Raw genomic sequence first — 18,155 nt, forward strand, 5'->3', positions numbered from 1 at the left:
CTCTGGGCAGTTTACAACTTAATTATGTAGGAGGCTACACACCCTCCCCAAGCCAACTGGGTACTCCATTTACCAGCCTTGGAAAGATAGAAAGCTGAGTCAGTCCTGAGCTGCCTACCTGAGCCCATTGGGATTGAACTCAAGTTGTGAGCTGAGTCCTGACTGCAGTACTGCAGCTTAACCACTGCACCACACGGCTCCATGTACCAGAATTCTTGTAATGGTCACGTGACCAAAGCCACATAGCTGAATTAAAGCATAAATACTTGCCATTACTGGCCCCATATGACGCAGGAAGGACCAATGAAGGTGACTGCTTGGAGTTTTGTCTAGCAGCTGAGTAGCCACTCAGCCACTCTGGGTTAGAGAACCCATTTTCCCTCTTCTAACCCCCCCCCCCGCCGAGCAATGTCAGTTGTGCATAATACAGTCCAGCGAGGGACTTTGAAGCAGCAGCTGTGTTAGTCTGTGCAAGCATATCAGAAAGAGAAACCAAAACTAAAACCACAACGACACAAAAACATCACATAGCACCTTAAACACTATCTGCTCATTTTAATGTGAGTTTTCGTGGATCAAGTCCATTTCCTGAGATATCAGAAGACGTGGACTTGATCCACAGAAGCTCACATTAAAATATAGCAGATACAGTAGGACTGTGACATCCACAGGCAATCAGTTCCAAGCCTCATCCCTGTGGATGCCAGAAAGCGCGGATATAGAAGAAGTCCTGTATACACAGAGAGAGTAGTTTCTGATTCCCTCTAGTGGCCAGTTCTGGTAATGCACATTGGAAACACAGTATATCTGTGTTTTTAATTTATTATTTTCAGGCAGCTGATACATGAAATCGCAGGTACTGATACCATGGATGCAACCATCCTACTGTAGTCTTTAAGGTGCCACACAATGTTTTTGACAGCAAGAGACTGTAACCCCATTACTGTGTGGCAACCAAGACACCACTTGCAACTGTGGCTGCCTTTGTGGCCAAACCCATGGGGGGTGGGGGCGGGGGAAAGGCAGATCAAGTTCCTGTTCTACTTACATCACTTCGGTTGGAAGGCTGGCTGTAAATGACCTTCTTATTGGTGGTGCTAGAAGAGGTTTGGGGAAGGAGAGGAGAGAAACAGGATTAAAAGCAGCCTTTTCCCCAAAGAAAGAGAAACAGAGCAACAAGAGAGAAACACCAGTCCCTGAGTCCCTGACATCAGAGAGTCTAGAGCTTGGAAGGCTACATTTACAAGGGCAGATAGTTACAATTAGAGCTCCAAGCACACCCACCCTGTATTACAGTTGTAATTATAGCGTAATAATTTATTTCCCTGTTTCTCAAGAGCAATTCAAAGCAAACCTTTAAGCACAAAGCCTACTCTGTTGTCGTCTCATTTCCTGCCGAAACCTCACAAACCAGGGGGCAGCATTGTAAGGCAGCGCCGGAGCCGTGTGATCTTCCCCCTCTCCTGCTTAGAGGAGGCCACAGCCCCAGAACTAGAAAACTAACTCACATTTCAGAGTCATACCACAAAAGGACTCAAGAGAGCCCTTGTTACATTACAGTCCCCATGTAAATAGGTTCTACCTTTGCTGCTGGAAAAGGAATTTGCTGCAAGGAACTAGTTATTATCATTTGCTACTTCCAAGGCCTGAGAGAGCCAGTCTTGGGGGCAGACCCTGTGGGACGTCTTTCCTCTCGGCCACTCTCACGGGTCTCCCGGGGGCTCCGGGTACCCTGGGAGCTCCTAAAGCCCAGTCCTTCCCCCATCTTGGACAAAGCTTTGGGTCAGGATTGGTGCAAGTTGGGGAGACGGGTAACTGGCCAGAAAGGTGACGGTCTGTCCAACACCTCCAACTGGGCGAGCTTCTACTCACTCTTTTCCTTCTGAAAGAGAAAACAAAGGAAAAAGAGGGACATTAGCCCCACAGGGAAAGCTTTAACTCACGCTCCTCGCCAAGCACTCTCTGCCTTTCCATCTTAGCCTGCATGGTGACATGAACCTATTGAGAAAACACAACTCCACCCGGCCACCTACGGAGACACATGTGCAATCCACTTGACAAAAAGTGGAGCAGAGATCCAGACCCACACAAGGGAACCACCATGGTGCAGTGGATCACAGTAGAACAGAGGAGGCACAGATCTGGGGTCTTGGACCACTTGGAAGTCTGCCCAAAGCTCTGGAGTTGTATTTTGGGGGCACCCCTTCCTCTACAGCTCAGGTTTTGACCCCCATAACTTATTTCAGCAGAAAATTAGGATGGGAGTTTAGCAGAAAATCTGGTCTTTTCCATTTCATCTGGAGGGACTGGTACAACTCCTGGCAGGTTTGTGCCCCCCCCCAAATGGTCTTTGCCTCTCCCCATACCCAGAGGTGTGGGACCACTGAGTCCCAACTGCTGGAAGGGCATCTGCCTTTGCCATGGGGAGTGGGAGAGTGTTTCTGAACTATCTAGAATTCCTCTACCATCCAGAAATAGAAAACCTTTGCTGGCTACTTACTGCTGAAGTAGCCTCGGCTGTAGGCGAACCAGACGCCGAAGATCACCAGACCCAGCAGGAGCAGAAGGACCACCACACCTGCCACAATGCCACCCACGTTTACTTTGCCTGAGCATGGCGGGGCAGGAGGAGAGAAAGAATTGAGAACATTTCAGCAACACACTGGCACATCCTACACGATGAAGGAAATCACTACAACCCCAAGATGCTGATTCTGTTCAACCTATGGCACACCTGAGAAGGGGTATGTGTGTGTATCAGCCCCCTCCCCTCCACCCTCCCCTCTCACTGAGCTGCCCTTCTGCATATGGAGAGCAGCTAGTCTGAAGCAATGATCTGCCACCACGCACAGACGCTTGCCACGTGAGCCGAGGCTTTGATCTTCCAGGCTTGTGACTCATTGACAATAGGATGCCCTCTTTCAGACACTACACTTTCCTCATGGAAGGTCACTCTCCAGATCTACTGAGAGCATCTTGTTGAATTGAGTGTGATATATCTATATACAGACTATGAGGTGCATGGATACATGAATGCACCTTTATATTATTAATTAAAGCCAGTTGTACCAAATCAGATCCCAGTTCATTGGTGGGTTGCTCAAGATTTCCTTTTATGACATTTTTTTTTCCTTCTACCAGATTCCATGTGCTGCTTTCCACAACCTGCAAAGCCCTCAAAGCATCTGATCAGGGAAACATTTGTTCTTGGTCTGATTTACTTCCAGGACTATCCTTCATCTTCAAAACATTTAATTTTATTCATTGTTCTATGACAAGGCTTTTTAATGATACTGTAAAGCAGGCAGGAAGGTGAAGCATCAGCCTTTCCAAAGTAAATAAAAAGGCTACGAGAAGACACCAGGATGGCTTACTTGACAGTTGACTTCCATGGACTATGCCTGTGTGTATCTCTCTCACACACATACAGAGAGCACTCTTATTTCCTTAACAACAACCACTGGTGTCACATATGAAGGCATATGGTTTGGTCACAGTGAACCAATTTTAGAAGCTTTCTCCACTGGCAACAGCAGAAGGCGTGCTTGGATCTGTCCGTTCTACCACAACTCCGCTCGACCCTTGCCCATCCTGGCTAATTAGAAGATCAGCCAGGGGGGTTCGCACCTGGGTCCAGGAGGCCGTGAACGCCTCTTTGAGAGAGGGAGTGGTCCCTACCACCTTGAAAGAGGCGGTAATTCGACCACTCCTTAAAAAGCCAAACCTGGACCCAAGGCTGGTGGCTAACTACCGACCAGTAGCGAACCTCCCTTATTTGGGCAAAGTGTTGGAGCGGGTTGTGGCTGGGCAACTCCAGGCGCTGCTGGATGAAACGGATTTTCTGGATCCATTTCAATCGGGTTTCAGGCCGGGTTTTGGTACAGAGACTGCCTTGGTTGCCCTGTATGATGACCTTTGCCGGGAGAGAGACAGGGGGAGTGTGACCCTGTTGATACTCCTGGACCTCTCAGCGGCTTTCGACACCATCGACCATGGTGTCCTTCTGGATAGGCTGGCTGGGTTGGGAGTTGGGGGCACTGTTTTACGGTGGTTCCGCTCCTTCCTGGCTGACCGTGTCCAGAGGGTGGTGCTGGGGGACAGTTGCTCTGCCCCATGGCATTCATGTCATGGGGTTCCTCAGGGCTCGATACTGTCCCCCATGCTGTTTAACATCTACATGAAACCGCTGGGAGAGGTCATCAGGAGGTTTGGGCTGAGGAGTCAGCAATATGCTGACGACACTCAACTCTACCTCTCGTTTTCCACCAATCCAGGTGAGGCAGTTTCTGTCCTGAACTCGTGTCTGGACCTGATAATGGACTGGATGAGGGTCAATAAATTGAAACTCAATCCAGACAAGACGGAAGTGCTGTTAGTGGGTGCTTCGCCAGACAGGCTGGAGGGCCATCTCCCTGCCCTGAATGGGGTTACACTCCCCCTAAGGGACAGGGTCCGCAGCTTGGGGGTGCTTCTGGACCCCAGTCTAACACTGGAAGCCCAGGTGGACTCGGTGGCCAGGGGCGCCTTCCTCCAGCTGCGGAAACTATACCAGCTACGGCCCTACCTGGACGAGTGGAGTCTCATGACAGTTACACATGCACTGGTAACATCCCGTATAGATTACTGCAATGCGCTTTACGTGGGGCTGCCTTTGAAGACGGTCCGGCGACTGCAACTGGTTCAGAATCGAGCGGCGCGGCTGGTGAGTGGTGTGGCCGCCAGGGAACATATCAAGCCGATTCTGTACAAGTTACATTGGCTACCAGTTGCTGCCCGGGCCCAATTCAAAGTGCTTGTTTTGACATATAAAGCCCTAAACGGCTTGGGCCCTGGATACCTGAAGGACCGCCTCCTTCCATATGAGCCTACCCGGCAGTTAAGATCTAGCCAGGGGGCCCTTTTGAAAGAGCCATCCCTCAAGGAGGTAAGAGGGATGGCTTGTAGACAAAGGGCCTTCTCGGCAGCTGCCCCCAGACTATGGAATGCCCTCCCGATTGAGATTCGTCTGGCGCCGACGCTGATGACATTTCGGCGCCAGGTCAAAACCTTCCTGTTCCAGAAGGCTTTTAACTAAAATAATATTAACTGTGGGTCTGATGGCAATTTTATATATATTTTAATTGTATTTTAATTGTACATATCTTTATTGTATTTTAAATGCTGTAAGCCGCCCAGAGACCTTTGGGTAGTGTGGGCGGCATATAAATTAAATAAAAAAAAAAAAAGGCACCACCCCCAAAGTTCACACCAGGCAGGACTGACTCCTGAGGAGAGCAGGAAAACAAGAGCTACTGGCTACTTACTAGTATCCATGTGCACGATGTCTGACTTCTGAGGAGACCCTACTTTGTTCACTGCCTCGCAGTAGTAGTCTCCAGTGTCAAAGGCAGTTGCGGGCTCAAAAGCCTAAGGGACAGAGAGAGAGAGAGAGAGAGAGAGAGAGAGAGAGGGAGGGTGCTGAATAGTTGGTCGCTGGCAAGCAGGAAGAAATGGTTGTCTTCTCTGCTTCCCAGGCTGTCTGGGATGGCTCTTTGCTCCAGGACTCCGCAAATACAGATAATTCCAAATTACATGGTTCTAGGAGAATTCCTCTAAAACTCCATCCCAGCCAATTAATCATGTGCATTTAAAAAAAACCCAGCTGATACGATTTATACACATTGAACGCATGTACGTAGATTCCAAATGAACCTTGTCCGTTATAAGAGGAGTTTAAAAGCAGATATGCTCAGACTTCCCATCGGGCAACCTCTTTCTCATAATAGCCAAGAGGTTGCCTCCAGGAAAGGCCAAAAGATGAGGCTTGAGGACAACAGGCTTCACTCCATCAGCCCCACACTGAGCCTCGAACACGGAGGCCACTGCGTAAGAGGCAGCACACATTTCTGAGCAAAGAACTTCAAAGAGGCCTTCTGAGAGTCATTCTCTTCTAAAAGGACACTTGTCACCTGCATTTAAGGGGGGAAAATAGCCCTCGCTTCACAAGTCACTTTTTAAATGTTCAGAAAATCTGTCGCTTTACGGAGGATGCATTTTTAATTAACCAAAATGCTTCAAATCAATTAACAAAATATTGCAACCCTGTGGGAACGAATAGGCCTGTGGATCTGTGTGCGAAATCTCTAAGGTTTCAACTGTGAATTGTGTCATACACACATGTGGTGTTTCTTCTTGGCCTTTTGTGTTCACACATTTCAGAGGAATTCTCATCTTCCTCCTTCCCAATTAATGAGAACGTTTCTCAGTGAGGAAACAAACTCTTGTCTTCCTCCAAGCAGCTACTTTCCCTGCATGACAAACCTCGTTGGCTTCTTACTTGTGGACACCTCTGTTCAGAGGGGAGAAACCTTAGCTTCTGGACTACAGCTCCCAAAATCCCCAGCTGGCATGATCAATAGCTATGATGACCAGGGAGATTCAGGGAACTGTAGCCAAAGATGTCAAGTTTCTGATCTCTGTTTTTACTGGAATGTCTGCTCCCTGCCCTCTTGTCTACTGCTAGCAGAACTTCATCACTTTCTAATAATGAAAAGCACCAAATTACACCAGCTAAATCGAGGGGATCCTCTTAGGAGGAGAAAATATTTCAATTACAAAACAAATTTTCTCTCCCTTTGAGACATAACGACTCCTCACTGCACCATACATCACATTGAAGAACCTACCAGCACCCCTGTCTTCTCGTCGAGGGAATAGGATGAATTCTTGAACAAGGTGCTGGTCTGTGGGTCTGCGGGCATCTCGATGTTGTCTCTGAACCACTTGAAGGTGGGGCGCGGGTTGCCATCCGTCTCCACGCACTTCAGGACAGCTTTGGTGCCAATGGTGACCACGGAAGGCACCTGGGCCTTTGGCTTGGAGGGCGGCACTGCAGGGCCAAGACAGCCGGTTACGGAAGGGAAAGGAGCGCCGGGACGCTGGGTCAACACACCCTTGTGTTTTGGGCCAGACTAGTGGCTTCTGAGGGCAACTTTCAGTGTGGCTAAAACAGTTTAAAATACGCAAGCAGCACCAGCTGAGAAAACAGAGGACAGCTTTTGGAGGGTCTTGGGCTGGGTGCCCTTGCCAGGATGTTGCAGGTTCCTGTTCCCAGATTGCAAAGCACCGGGGAGTCATGGCACATGAAAGTGGCTAGTAATTTTTAAACAAACCTTAGCCACCAATAAGAAATGGAACCAGAAGTTCCAAACATGCAGTATTTTAGGAAAATAAACATGGTTGCCACAGACATAACTGCAGGGGGACAGAAGCCAAGAGCATCTTGGGAAATCAGGAAAAACTTTTTGATTGTTAGAGCAGTACAACAATGGGACCAATGGCCTTGGGAGGTGATGAGCAATCCGGTGCTGGAGGCATTCAAGAGAAAATTGTACAACTCTCTGCCAGATCTACTTTGACTTGGATTCCTGCCTTAAGCAGGGGATTGGACTTGAATGGCTCCTTTTCAAATCATTATGTGATTCAATGAACATCGCTGAGTGTTCATCCCATCAGAGGCCTATGAGACAGCTAGCGTGGAGGTATCCCACTTCAACTGCCATAGCCCTTCCACTTTAGGAAATCCTGAGATCTGCAGTTTGGTGAGGAACTTAAGAATACTCTGCTGTAATTCAAGGTGAAGTACAGAAACATTAGCTTTTTGTTCTGCAAGAATTCCAAGGTCCTCACCAAACTCTGAGGATCCCCTAGGATGCAGCCATGACACTGCTGGAGAGCCAAGGAAGGTAGAGGCAAAACCGAGGTGATAACGGAGGCTACGCTTTCAAAGAACGATGAATACAAAACCTTGTTTCAGAGAGATGGAAGGCTATCCTGCCTTACTTGGCTTTTTCAAGTGAAAGGTGTACCTTGAACAACAAGCTCCACTTGGGATTCGGAGAACTTGCCATCACTGCTAAGGACTTCACAGGTATATGTGCCGGAATCCTTTCGTGTCACCGACTTGAGATGAATCTCACCAGGATAGAAAATAGCACGGTCCTTGTAGCCATCTGTGGACAGAACAGGGGGAAAAACACTGGCAAAGCTAGCTCAGGAAATAAAGTGCGGTTCTGGCCGACCTCCGCTGGTTGCCTGTGATCAGGTTCAAGGTCCTGACACTCATAGACAAAGCTCTCCATAGTTTGGGCCCTTGTTACTTGTCGGAGCGTCTCTCCTTAACATCATCTGCCTGACCGACAGAATCATCCCAGCTGTGGCTCCTCCCGGTGGCCACTCTGAGGTGGGCTCATAAATCCACTACAAGAGGTAGGGCCTTCTTTCTGGTGGCTCGAACTTTATGGAACCAGCTTCCAGAGGAGCTCCGCCTGGCCCCCTCCCTGTGGACATTGAGGAAGCCATTAAAGACAATGCTTTTCAGGGAGGCTTTCCACACTGATCCCAGCTGACCACCTTCCCGCACTTTTTCTTTCTCCTCCTCTTCTCCCTGCCCTTGCCTTTTCCTCTGTCTGCTCTGAGTCTATATGATTAGTCAGTGCTATCTGTTTTTAGGTAATTTTGCTGCTTTTAATGTTTCTAATTTTTTTGTTTTGTTTTCTATTATATGTGTTGTAACCCGCCCAGACTAGTGCCATGACACTAAAGGGAGTGGGATACAAAGTAGACAGCTAGCTAGCTAGCTAGCTAACTAGATGGATAGACAGACAGACAGTGTTTTCACAGCACTCCTGGCATCACAACATGTCAAAAATTAGAATAGCATAAAATTAATTTTTGGACAGTAGAGGGCATAAGAGGGCCTCTTCAATGAGAAAAACTTTTTAAAATGGATGTATGAGGTCCTAGACCTCTGGATCTCACCCACCCTTGCTTCACAAAGTTGCTTCAAAGGCAGAGAAATAATGGAAAACAAGTCCTAAGAAAAGCAGCCTGGCGGTCTTCAGCACCATTGCCAATATAACCCCTTCCAGCTCAGACAGGGAGACAGTAGGGTAGCAGGGTGGGTGGAAAACCAACAGCATCCCTAACCCATATTTTAAGTGTATCCACACCCCAACACAGAATGCAGAGGCGCCCATGCGAATCAATAAACACCCCAAATCTGAATTCCAGTGTAGGAATGATACTTTTATTAGGCCAACCACAATTCAGTCCTGGGGCCAAAATAGTGTAAAATCCATCAGGGTCAGAGAACCTGTGTTATAAAAACTGCAGAGGGGAAGGAGTGAAAAGAGGCTAGATGTTAAAGTCTGGGAAGAAGCAACACAGATATGCTATTGACACATGATCAACAGATATTGAGTGCCTTATGAGAGACAGAATCTTGCCTATACTGAACTGTGAAACTCCCTCCATTTCCAACCTCAAAGGGCTGCTGTGGGGAAAGTGATATCCATTGCCCCAAAGCTCACTGAAGGAAGGGCTGGCTATAAATGAGAATAAACCATTTGAGTTCCCATCAGAGAAAGTAAAGTCACCCCTGTGCGCGCGCACACACACACACACACACACACATACAGAGAGAGAGAGAGAGAGAGACTTCTACTACTGTACATACCTGTGAATGCATTGTCATGATAAAACAGAACTGTGCTGCCATCCCCGTGGAATTTCCACTCCTGGCGCCTTGGGGTGCCTGATGATGATGCAATAGCTTTGCAAGGCAAATTTACCGCTAGAATTTTTTTTTTTTGGGGGGGGAAGGAATATGGTCAAAGAAAAACAAGAAGAAATACACTGAAAAATTGTACTAAACGTTCATGAGTACTGTAATTTTCAAGCAAAATATCCTGCAAATCAAAATTGCATGGAGATAGAAAAGCTCTTCCTTTCATAAGCTTGAGTCATCTGTAGATTCCCCCCCCCCAATGTTCCAGACAACGGTGGGTTCTCAGCCAAAGAAAGGATTTCCATCTGTGGGTCCAAGGAGGAAGACAACACTGTTCTCTATGTCGGGGTGGGCAGCTTTAGTCAGTCTAGGGGCCAATTTTAAAGGCCCCCCCCGGCCCTGTAATGGATCACACTGCCAACACAAATATGTGCTTTTAGTGGTCTGCTTTTAATGTCCCCCCCCGTCCCACAAAGACCACAGCTGACTGGCTTTCCGACAGGTGGAGGAGAACCCAGAAAAAACATCTGGAGAGCAAGGCTAGGCAAATGCAGGCGTCCAGATGTGGATGGGCTGGACCATCACTGTAGCTGGTGTGGCTAAGGTAGAATCATTTCGGGGGGGGCGGCAGGCCACCATCCAAAGGGGATGTCCTTTGCCCACTGAGCCTTGCTCTTAGAGGGCTCCGCTTACACCAGGAGATTTCAAGGAGAGTGACTGTCCTGGTCTGGGAACAAAGTGCTCACCACCATTTGGGGGGCAAAGAACTGAGGGCACCCCCCCTTGCAGCCACATCCTGGCCTCTTCTGCATTACAGCCTGAGCCGTCCTTTAGACCAAATCGTGCTAGAGACAGACGGTTTTCTGGCCTTCGAGGCCCCTTCCTCCGAAAGACCCCAGAAAAGCTCCTGCAGGAAACCTTGTGTTTTCTACCCAAGATTTTTTTTTTTTTTTGCAAAATCTGTGCTGGCAGCAACAGAAGAATCTGCGCTCAGCCTTCTGAAAGACAATGGAGGTTGGCGGTTCCTTTGCTTCTCACCAAAAAGGTGCCCATGTGCACAGTGGAAGCGCGCATGCTCCATCAATGCACCCTTTGGCATACATCTTTCTGGTTCTTCACGGTTTATGTGATCCCTATGTTTGCATGTGTTTTTCTGCAATTAATGTGAGAGCATTGGTGTCATTAAGCCTGGACAGCAGGTGAACCATGAGGTCCCTTGTGAGACCTGTTCAATTTCTCAACCTGACATTAATATGAATATAAAAGTTAATTCCCCCCCTCAAAGAATGAATTTTTCTTCTGCATCGTTTAGAGCAATTTTTTTTAGTCTTCACACACCCACCCTTTATAATAGCCAAGTAACCTGTGAGCTCCCCCAACATTTTTTAATAAAAATACATTTTTCAGTGGAGTAAAATCATCCCTTCTCAAATAGTAGAGGCTTCTTTCTCTCCCAAAGGGCCTTTCTCTCATACATACATATATATGCAAACTTTATAATCTAACCCGGAAAGGTTAAGGAAGAAATTATTTAACAAGTGGTACAATTCATATAAGGCAACCTATATCCCCCCTCCCCAAAGCACATTATCATCTCCTTGGGGTTCATGACGCCCAGGTTGGGAAGCATTGATTTAGAGCCTAATGGAATTCTGCCTGGTTTGGATTTCTTGGTTCGGTCAAAAGCAAAAACAGTGAGAGCTACAACCTTGAAACGTTTCTTGTCAGGATCACAAGTCCCAGAATCCCCTGATGAACAAGGCTTCTGGGAACTGTAATCCGAATCTGTAAAAGACAGGATTGGATGGCTTAATAAGATTAGCACTGCTTACAAAGCCTGTGTGGTACTACAGGCTTATCTCTTTTCTTTGAGCCGTACAATCTCAGTTTTAAAAGCTTAAAGAGGATTTTAAAAAAAGAGCGACAGTGCACAAGAACTGCCCTGGCCAGAAAAATCTGTGAAAGACAGTTGTTTATTAAAGGGAGAAAGGGAACCCTTGAGGAACAAGGACTCAGAAGGAGAGATGTCTTGTTTCATTTACTGTACTGTGTATGCCTGGGCTGTTTTTCTTCCCCGTAATGAGGTGGCAACCTTGTTCTTAAGTCATGGCTGAAACGGGCTCTTCTGGATGTAGAATGTAGGAAAAGGGAACTGTGAGGGATGCGCTTCCAGCCATACCCAACTATTCACATACAAGAGGCAACGCGGTGTAGGGGGCCTGCCTTGCCCCAAAGCAAATTCTCATGGGACCAAAGGAGGGGGACAACGCTGCCTTCTTAGCACCACCATCCCATTAAAACAAACAAACAAATTTGAAAAGCCATTCAGGGAAGATGAGGCACTTTGCTTGAGTGACACCAGGATCAAGGCATAGTGGAAATGAGCAGAAACCATAGGAAGATGGCAATCGTTCTCAAAACTTACTGCTGTTTTCAGGAGTCTCTACAACCGCTGTCTGACCCAAGACCAAGGACCCTGTAAGCAAGAGAGAACATTTATGAAAGTTCTTTCATTCTTCAGAGAAGCTTGTATACCAACGGTGGCTTTAAAGCTGGAGTGGTCAGCCATGGAGCCCCGACTTCATTTTTACACCCATCCCAAAACTTCCTTTTTATTTTTTTTTTCAAAGCAGGCAAGCAAAACAAAACAAAAACCCCAAACTTACACACATCTGGAGAGGAGGACCAGCCTTTGAACAGTGATTAAACTGCAGTCCTGCAGTCAAGACTGCTCACGACTAATAGGTAGCAGCTCAAGGGTGACCCAATCTTCCATCCTTCCAAAGTTGGTAAACTGAGTACCCAGCTTGCTCCAGGGGCAAGGCCAGGCATAGCCTTCATAATTAAATTATAAAACCACCCAGAGAGTGCTTTAAGTAGCTTTGGTTAGGTTCCCCTTGACATTTAGTCCAGTCGTGCCCGACTCTAGGGCGCAGTGCTCATCCCTGTTTCCAAGCCATAGAGCCAGCGTTTTGTCCAAAGACCGTTTCCATGGTCACATGGCCAGCGCGACTAGACATGGAACGCTGTTACCTTCCCACCGAGGTGGTACCTATTTATCTACTTGCATTTTGCATGCTTTTGAACTGGCAGGATTAAGCAGCATACACTGCTTTTAATTGTGCCTTTTGAAGACTTCTGGCATCCAGTTAGCCAATTTTGACTGCTCTCTTTTGGGGGGGATGACAAAGAGGGGTCCAGAACTTCCAGGGATCCAGGCAGGGCACACAGTTCTTGCCGCCTGTTCTAGAGCATTGCTATGTACATTCTTTCCTAATTTGGTGAAAAGAACAGGGTGATAGCAGAGCAGGGAAGAGATAAGGATAGGGTTTCACTTCACATACACACACATACACAGCCACAAGAAAACCAGTAGTGAAACTAGCTCACCATGCCCACACAAGAAAGACTTTCACTTCTTCCTCCCCCCCAAAAAAACTTGGTACCAAGAAGAGAAGACCATAGAAACTATGACTCAAGACTTGGTATTGCAATATCAAAGTGCACTGAGGTTGGTGAAGTCATACCTGGAAACTGGGAAGTGCAGGAAGAGAGTGGGTTGAAACAAAAACTTTTTTGTTTTAACCAGCCTGATTTCGGCGCTAATGGGGGGGGGGATGTCGGTCTCAGGACAAGCTAGATGTGGCTGTACCCTGTCTCCGTTGCAGTGACATAAAGTACAGGTGGGCACTATGCCCCCTCCATGTCTCGGGAGCCCCTGGCCCTCCTCCCGTCTTTCCTGCTGCTAAATCTGCAATGTTGCCATGCTGTGTAGTTTCATTTTTTTTTCTCCAGGAGTTACAGGAGCTTTTAAAGCATAATAACCCCTATCGATCTAGGCCGAGGGGCCAAGTTTTTGCAAGGTGCTTTCATTGCTGCTGTTTAACTCAGCCGTGGTAGCAAAGATCACCTAAAGGGGGTACCAGGGCAGTCCCTGAGAGTCTTAAAAAATATGGGATATTTTGGAGGGGGTTGATGTGGTTTCAACCCACCTGGCAGCAGCTCCAGTTCTGCTAGTTCAGACTTCCTGTCCTTCCTTTACTTCCTCCCACTCACTCACAGAATTAGTCAGGAATAGGAGGGCCAGGAGAAACTAGCCCAGCCCAAAAAAACAAAACAGAAAAACCAGACCGCTGGCTGGCTCGCAACTTCACCCCTTCTCCCTTTTCTGTGAGCCTCAAGTGGACTTGTTCACTTTCACCCTCAACAGGCAAAAATCAAAGAAAAAATGAAAAATAAAACAAGATGAAAACCTTGTGGTGGCTTAAGAAGAATGGCAACAAACTGGAGCAATTTCGGAGGAGGGCAACAAGGATGATCAGGAGAGTGGAAATCAAGACCTAGGAGTAAAAATGGAAATAACTGGGCATGTTTAGCCCTGAGAAAAGAAGACTGAGGGGAGACAGGATAGCAATTTTCAAATGCTTGAAAGGTAGTTATACAGAGGAGGGGCAGGATCTGTTCTGCATCATCCCAGAATGCAGGACATGTAATAATAGGCTTGAGCTACAAGAAGCCAGATTTATCAGGAAAAACTTCCTAACTGTTAGAGCAGTATGACAGTGGAACTCATGACCTTGAGAGGTGGCGAATGCGCCAATGCTGGAGGCACTCGAGAGAAAACTGGACAACCATCTGTGAGATCTGCTTTGATTTGGATTCTTGCATTGAGGAGGAGGTTGGACTCGACGGTCTTATAGGCTCCTTCCAACTCTATTATTCTATGATTCTATAAGGACTGACTATTATATTTTAATGTGAGCTTTCACATATCAAATCCACTCCCTCAGATGTACGAGTGGGATTACATGGCACACTATTATCCATTTATCCATGGCCCCAAAATAAAAAGACAGTGGTTGATTAGTAAGACATATGTTGCAAACGGAGGGAGTCAAGGTGATATTTCACACCTGCTGATGCCTTCCATTTGATATTCGGATTTTTTCCATTGGAGCTTTGTACTATAAAAGCCGTTCATGGTTAGTTTGTGAAGAAACCTTCCAAATCTGTTAATCAGTGGTGGGGTGTGCTTCTTCTCACGAATCAAGGCAGAATTACCGGGCTGCTTCCACTGAGATGGCTGAATCTAACAAAATTCTTCCTTATCATTACTGATTTAATGACACAGACAAAAGTGTGTGATTTTGCTTCACAAACTGGCAAGCCACAGGGGCTCAGACCATCAGACAGAACACTAAAGTTGGCCTACAATGCGTTCCTGAGTAGCTCTTTCTCGACGGAAAAACTTTCCCTTTGTTTCAAAGCAACGAAATTCAGAGACCAGGTCATGCAACAGAAACACCACCTAGAATCAACAGAACACTGAAATCTGGCTCAGCACCAAAACCTCCTGGACTTTGGCAGCCAATTCTAGTATCGTTCTCAGGCCTTAAACTTTAGCCAAGTCCTCAGGCAGCTGTTTTCAGGGGCCATTTAACTTCAGATCTAGTAAGTGCACAAAAGGGAGCAAAGATAAGCTACAAATTAACCAAAGAACTCATAAACCAGGAGTTCCCTAAACTCTGGGGTTGTGCTCACGATTTTAATATGTAACTATTGCTCTTCCTGCTTCCATCAGGCATTAAAAAACCCCGCCTGCACTCTACCCAGGTAAATTCACAGAAAAGAGGAAAGGGCTAATATATATCATGCATTTAAACGTGTGCAAAGATTAACACCATGCCTACCCCACAGCGCTCCCCAAAAGAGCCTTCTCCCACCTGGGTGTCCCAAAGAGGCTGGGACTGCAGTCCCTTCCAGCGCCAGCAAGTATGGACAAGGCTAGTTGGGGATTATGGAAGTTGTAGTTCACCTTGTTTGGAAGGCACTTTGTTGAAAAGGGCCGACGAGCCTCCCCTCCAGGCTATCCTCAACCCTGATGGGTAGAGGTCTGCCTAAAAACCGGTGCCTGTTACAAAGGCCACCAGCGAGCTTCATGGCTAAAAAAGAGGAATTAAACCAGGCCTGACCCTCACACCCTTTCTGAGAGTCCAAGGGTGTGATAGGGATACTCTTGTGGCGTCCTGTATTGCGGAAGCTGCCTTGAACAAGGTTTGGATATGGGATGTCTGCTTACAAATCAGTTTTTAAAAAGCAGCTCATATCACCAGGAAGATAAAGGACAGGACTGATTTGCATAGTCCACCTATGCTAATTTATATGCACAGATGCAAAAAAAATCCTTTTCAAATTATCCTTGATCACAGTGCACCTCACCATGGTGTGGAAAACGGTATTCGAGTTATTTGCATGCTTGCTGAGTCTGTGATCCAGGTGCTTTTAACTGTGGATGACGAGTGAGTCCAAGTACTGTACTCAGATTCCCTGCCTTGCAAATTTTCTTTAAATGGCTGGACAGAATTAACTGGATAGCTCTTCAAATGGAGGATGCCTTCAAAGCGAGGGCTACTCTATGTCTAAGGGAGGACTCTCCTCCCTAAAAGAAGCCACATGGCCAACAAGAGTGCTCTCTGAGACCTCTTCCGTGTGTGACACTCCACGAATCGATCATTCCATAGCAAGTATTACATCAACCGGATTGAAATGCTACGTAGTCTGGTCGGCATACTCTAGAGTTTGGTTTGTTGAAGTTTTTACAGCCGTGAATGCTGCCTCTAGTACCTCTGGCTGGCAGGGACATTTCTGAGCTGTCAATCTATCTAGCACTAATGATCAGCTTATTTTTACCTGTGAATTCAAAGAGAGCCCCGCCTCTCTGTTGAGTGTTCCTTTCCCTCTCTTTAGTCTGTTGAAAGCCAGTTGTTTGCTGTTGATCTTTCCACAACTGTTAGTAACGAAGCACTTCTATTTCTACTACAAATGTCTCAGTCAGTTATTGAGACTTTTAAGTACCAGCTAATGAGAAAGGAGTGGACTATCTGGGGAACTTGAAGCTATTCTCCTCTGTGGAGCTCTGTACTTAGCAAAAAAGGAAATTTCAACCAGAAATTCAAAACTCTGCAACATGCTTTCTCTCTTTTCTGAGTGTATCCTAAAGCTTGCTTTTTAAACAATCAATTAGGAGAGATGTTACAGCGGAATCTTTGGCTTTGCATACAGAAGGAAGGTCATCAGTGTCATCTCGGCCTGGAATGATTGTGGGTGGCACAGCAGGTTGAGCTCCTGCAGTTAGTCAACCTGTGGGTGGATAAACCCACTGTTTATCGGATTAGTGTTGAAATGATGACCCAATGGAGCAGCTACCTGCACTTCCGTTAAATCCTTGCTGTTACAATAATCTGGCATCTCGCTGTACATTGACAATGTCCAGAGAAGATTCCACAGCCAGGGAACCTTCTCCTTAATGCACAGTGCTTTTCATGAAGTCTGTCCAGGGTAGAATGAAGGGAAGTTTCCTTGAACATTTTATTTCTGTCAATGCCACCAAGACCTACATCAGTCTTTTTCTGCAGCCACAGCTCACTGCTGGTTCACATTCAGCTTGAAATCAATTACAAGCTTGAGAACGTACGAACAAGCACTCTGCTACTGAGCCATGAAATAAAAATGAAACTAGAATGGAACTGAGAAAACCTCGGAGGCCTCTAAGATGGAATCCTGCCTTCTTAATATCGGCTAGTTGCCCCCAGCCATACCCAACAGACTGTGATCTGTGCTATTTGGCTGAACCCCAATCGAATGAACAGAAAATTTAGAAAATATATAGGAGTCTGGAAAAGGAGGCAAAAGGCCTCCCCCAACTGCTTATCCTGAGAAGCCCTTATGGAGTGTTTGTTAATTCTTCAAAACCGGTTTTCCCAGGGTTTCACATTTCTTCTGACAGTGCTTTTAAGTCACACCTTTAGAAACAACATAGTGCCGTAAGATGAAACAGCAGTCAACCAGAACTCCATCACGGTTTTCTTTCAGGACATTAAAAATTATTCTGTTCTGCTTAATCTGAAGAAAAAAACACCTTTCGATTTCACCTAACAACATGACATTCCCAAAAGTCAAAATGTATTTCACTGCTTTAGACAGCCAAATTCTAGCTATGGTTTAATTCCAAAGACAACTCTGAAATGTTGTCCTTTTCCAGTTCTGAACTTTGTACACACAACACAGAGGCGAAGATAAGCCCACTCCATCTAGTCATGATTGAATCAAAATAGGGATTAGTCATGTAGCAATTACCATTAGCAAACCTCTTCATGATTAATAGATCTACAGAAGCTGTAAAACACCATTTCCTTTCCTTTCCCAAAGGTGAGGTGAATTTTAGGGCACGTTTGCACAACACCCATTCACATGGAGATCTTGAGACAACAGTGTCTCAACGAATAAGAAAAGTCCTCAAATTGTAAACATGAAGGTAATTATTTTAAAAATAGGGTGCATCAGTCTACTTTAAGAAGACAAACTGGAACAAGTTCGGAGGAGGACAACAAAGACCATCAGGGGACTGGAAACCAAGCCCTCGGAGGAAAGACTGAAAGAACTGGGCAGGTTTAGCCTTGAGAAAAGAAGACTGGGGGGAGATTGGAGAGCACTTTTCAACGACCTCTCTTTGAAAGATTGACCAGTCCATACCTGGTTTAAAGATTAAAAACCAATAAAGAGGAAGTCCATGAATGTTGAGGTTGTTTATCATCTGCAGGTAAAAGCA

At 46.3% G+C, this 18,155-nt stretch overlaps 1 protein-coding gene and 1 long non-coding RNA gene across 4 annotated transcripts in view; one reads left to right on the top strand and one right to left on the bottom strand.

The window, feature by feature from the left end:
* LOC144584948 (uncharacterized) overlaps positions 1-18,155 on the top strand; it is a 94,144-nt gene that overhangs the window by 38,849 nt on the left and 37,140 nt on the right. The gene's annotated exons all lie outside the window — the stretch shown is intronic.
* Positions 1-18,155, bottom strand: part of F11R (F11 receptor) — a 32,278-nt gene that overhangs the window by 8,265 nt on the left and 5,858 nt on the right. Inside the window, exons 2-9 of one of the 3 annotated variants that reach the window (XM_078382257.1) lie at positions 11,973-12,023; positions 9,497-9,613; positions 7,848-7,991; positions 6,666-6,868; positions 5,304-5,406; positions 2,501-2,608; positions 1,873-1,879; positions 1,049-1,097 (exon numbers count right to left, since the gene is read on the bottom strand). In XM_078382257.1, the coding sequence (XP_078238383.1) occupies positions 1,049-1,097; positions 1,873-1,879; positions 2,501-2,608; positions 5,304-5,406; positions 6,666-6,868; positions 7,848-7,991; positions 9,497-9,613; positions 11,973-12,023 (782 nt within the window). Of the gene's footprint in view, positions 1-1,048; positions 1,883-2,500; positions 2,609-5,303; positions 5,407-6,665; positions 6,869-7,847; positions 7,992-9,496; positions 9,614-11,972; positions 12,024-18,155 lie in introns of those variants that run through there. The other 2 variants (XR_013539444.1, XM_078382256.1) reach the window with 2 other exon arrangements.

Source organism: Pogona vitticeps, chromosome 15 (genome assembly GCF_051106095.1).
Source record: "Pogona vitticeps strain Pit_001003342236 chromosome 15, PviZW2.1, whole genome shotgun sequence".
Lineage (NCBI taxonomy): Eukaryota > Metazoa > Chordata > Lepidosauria > Squamata > Agamidae > Pogona > Pogona vitticeps.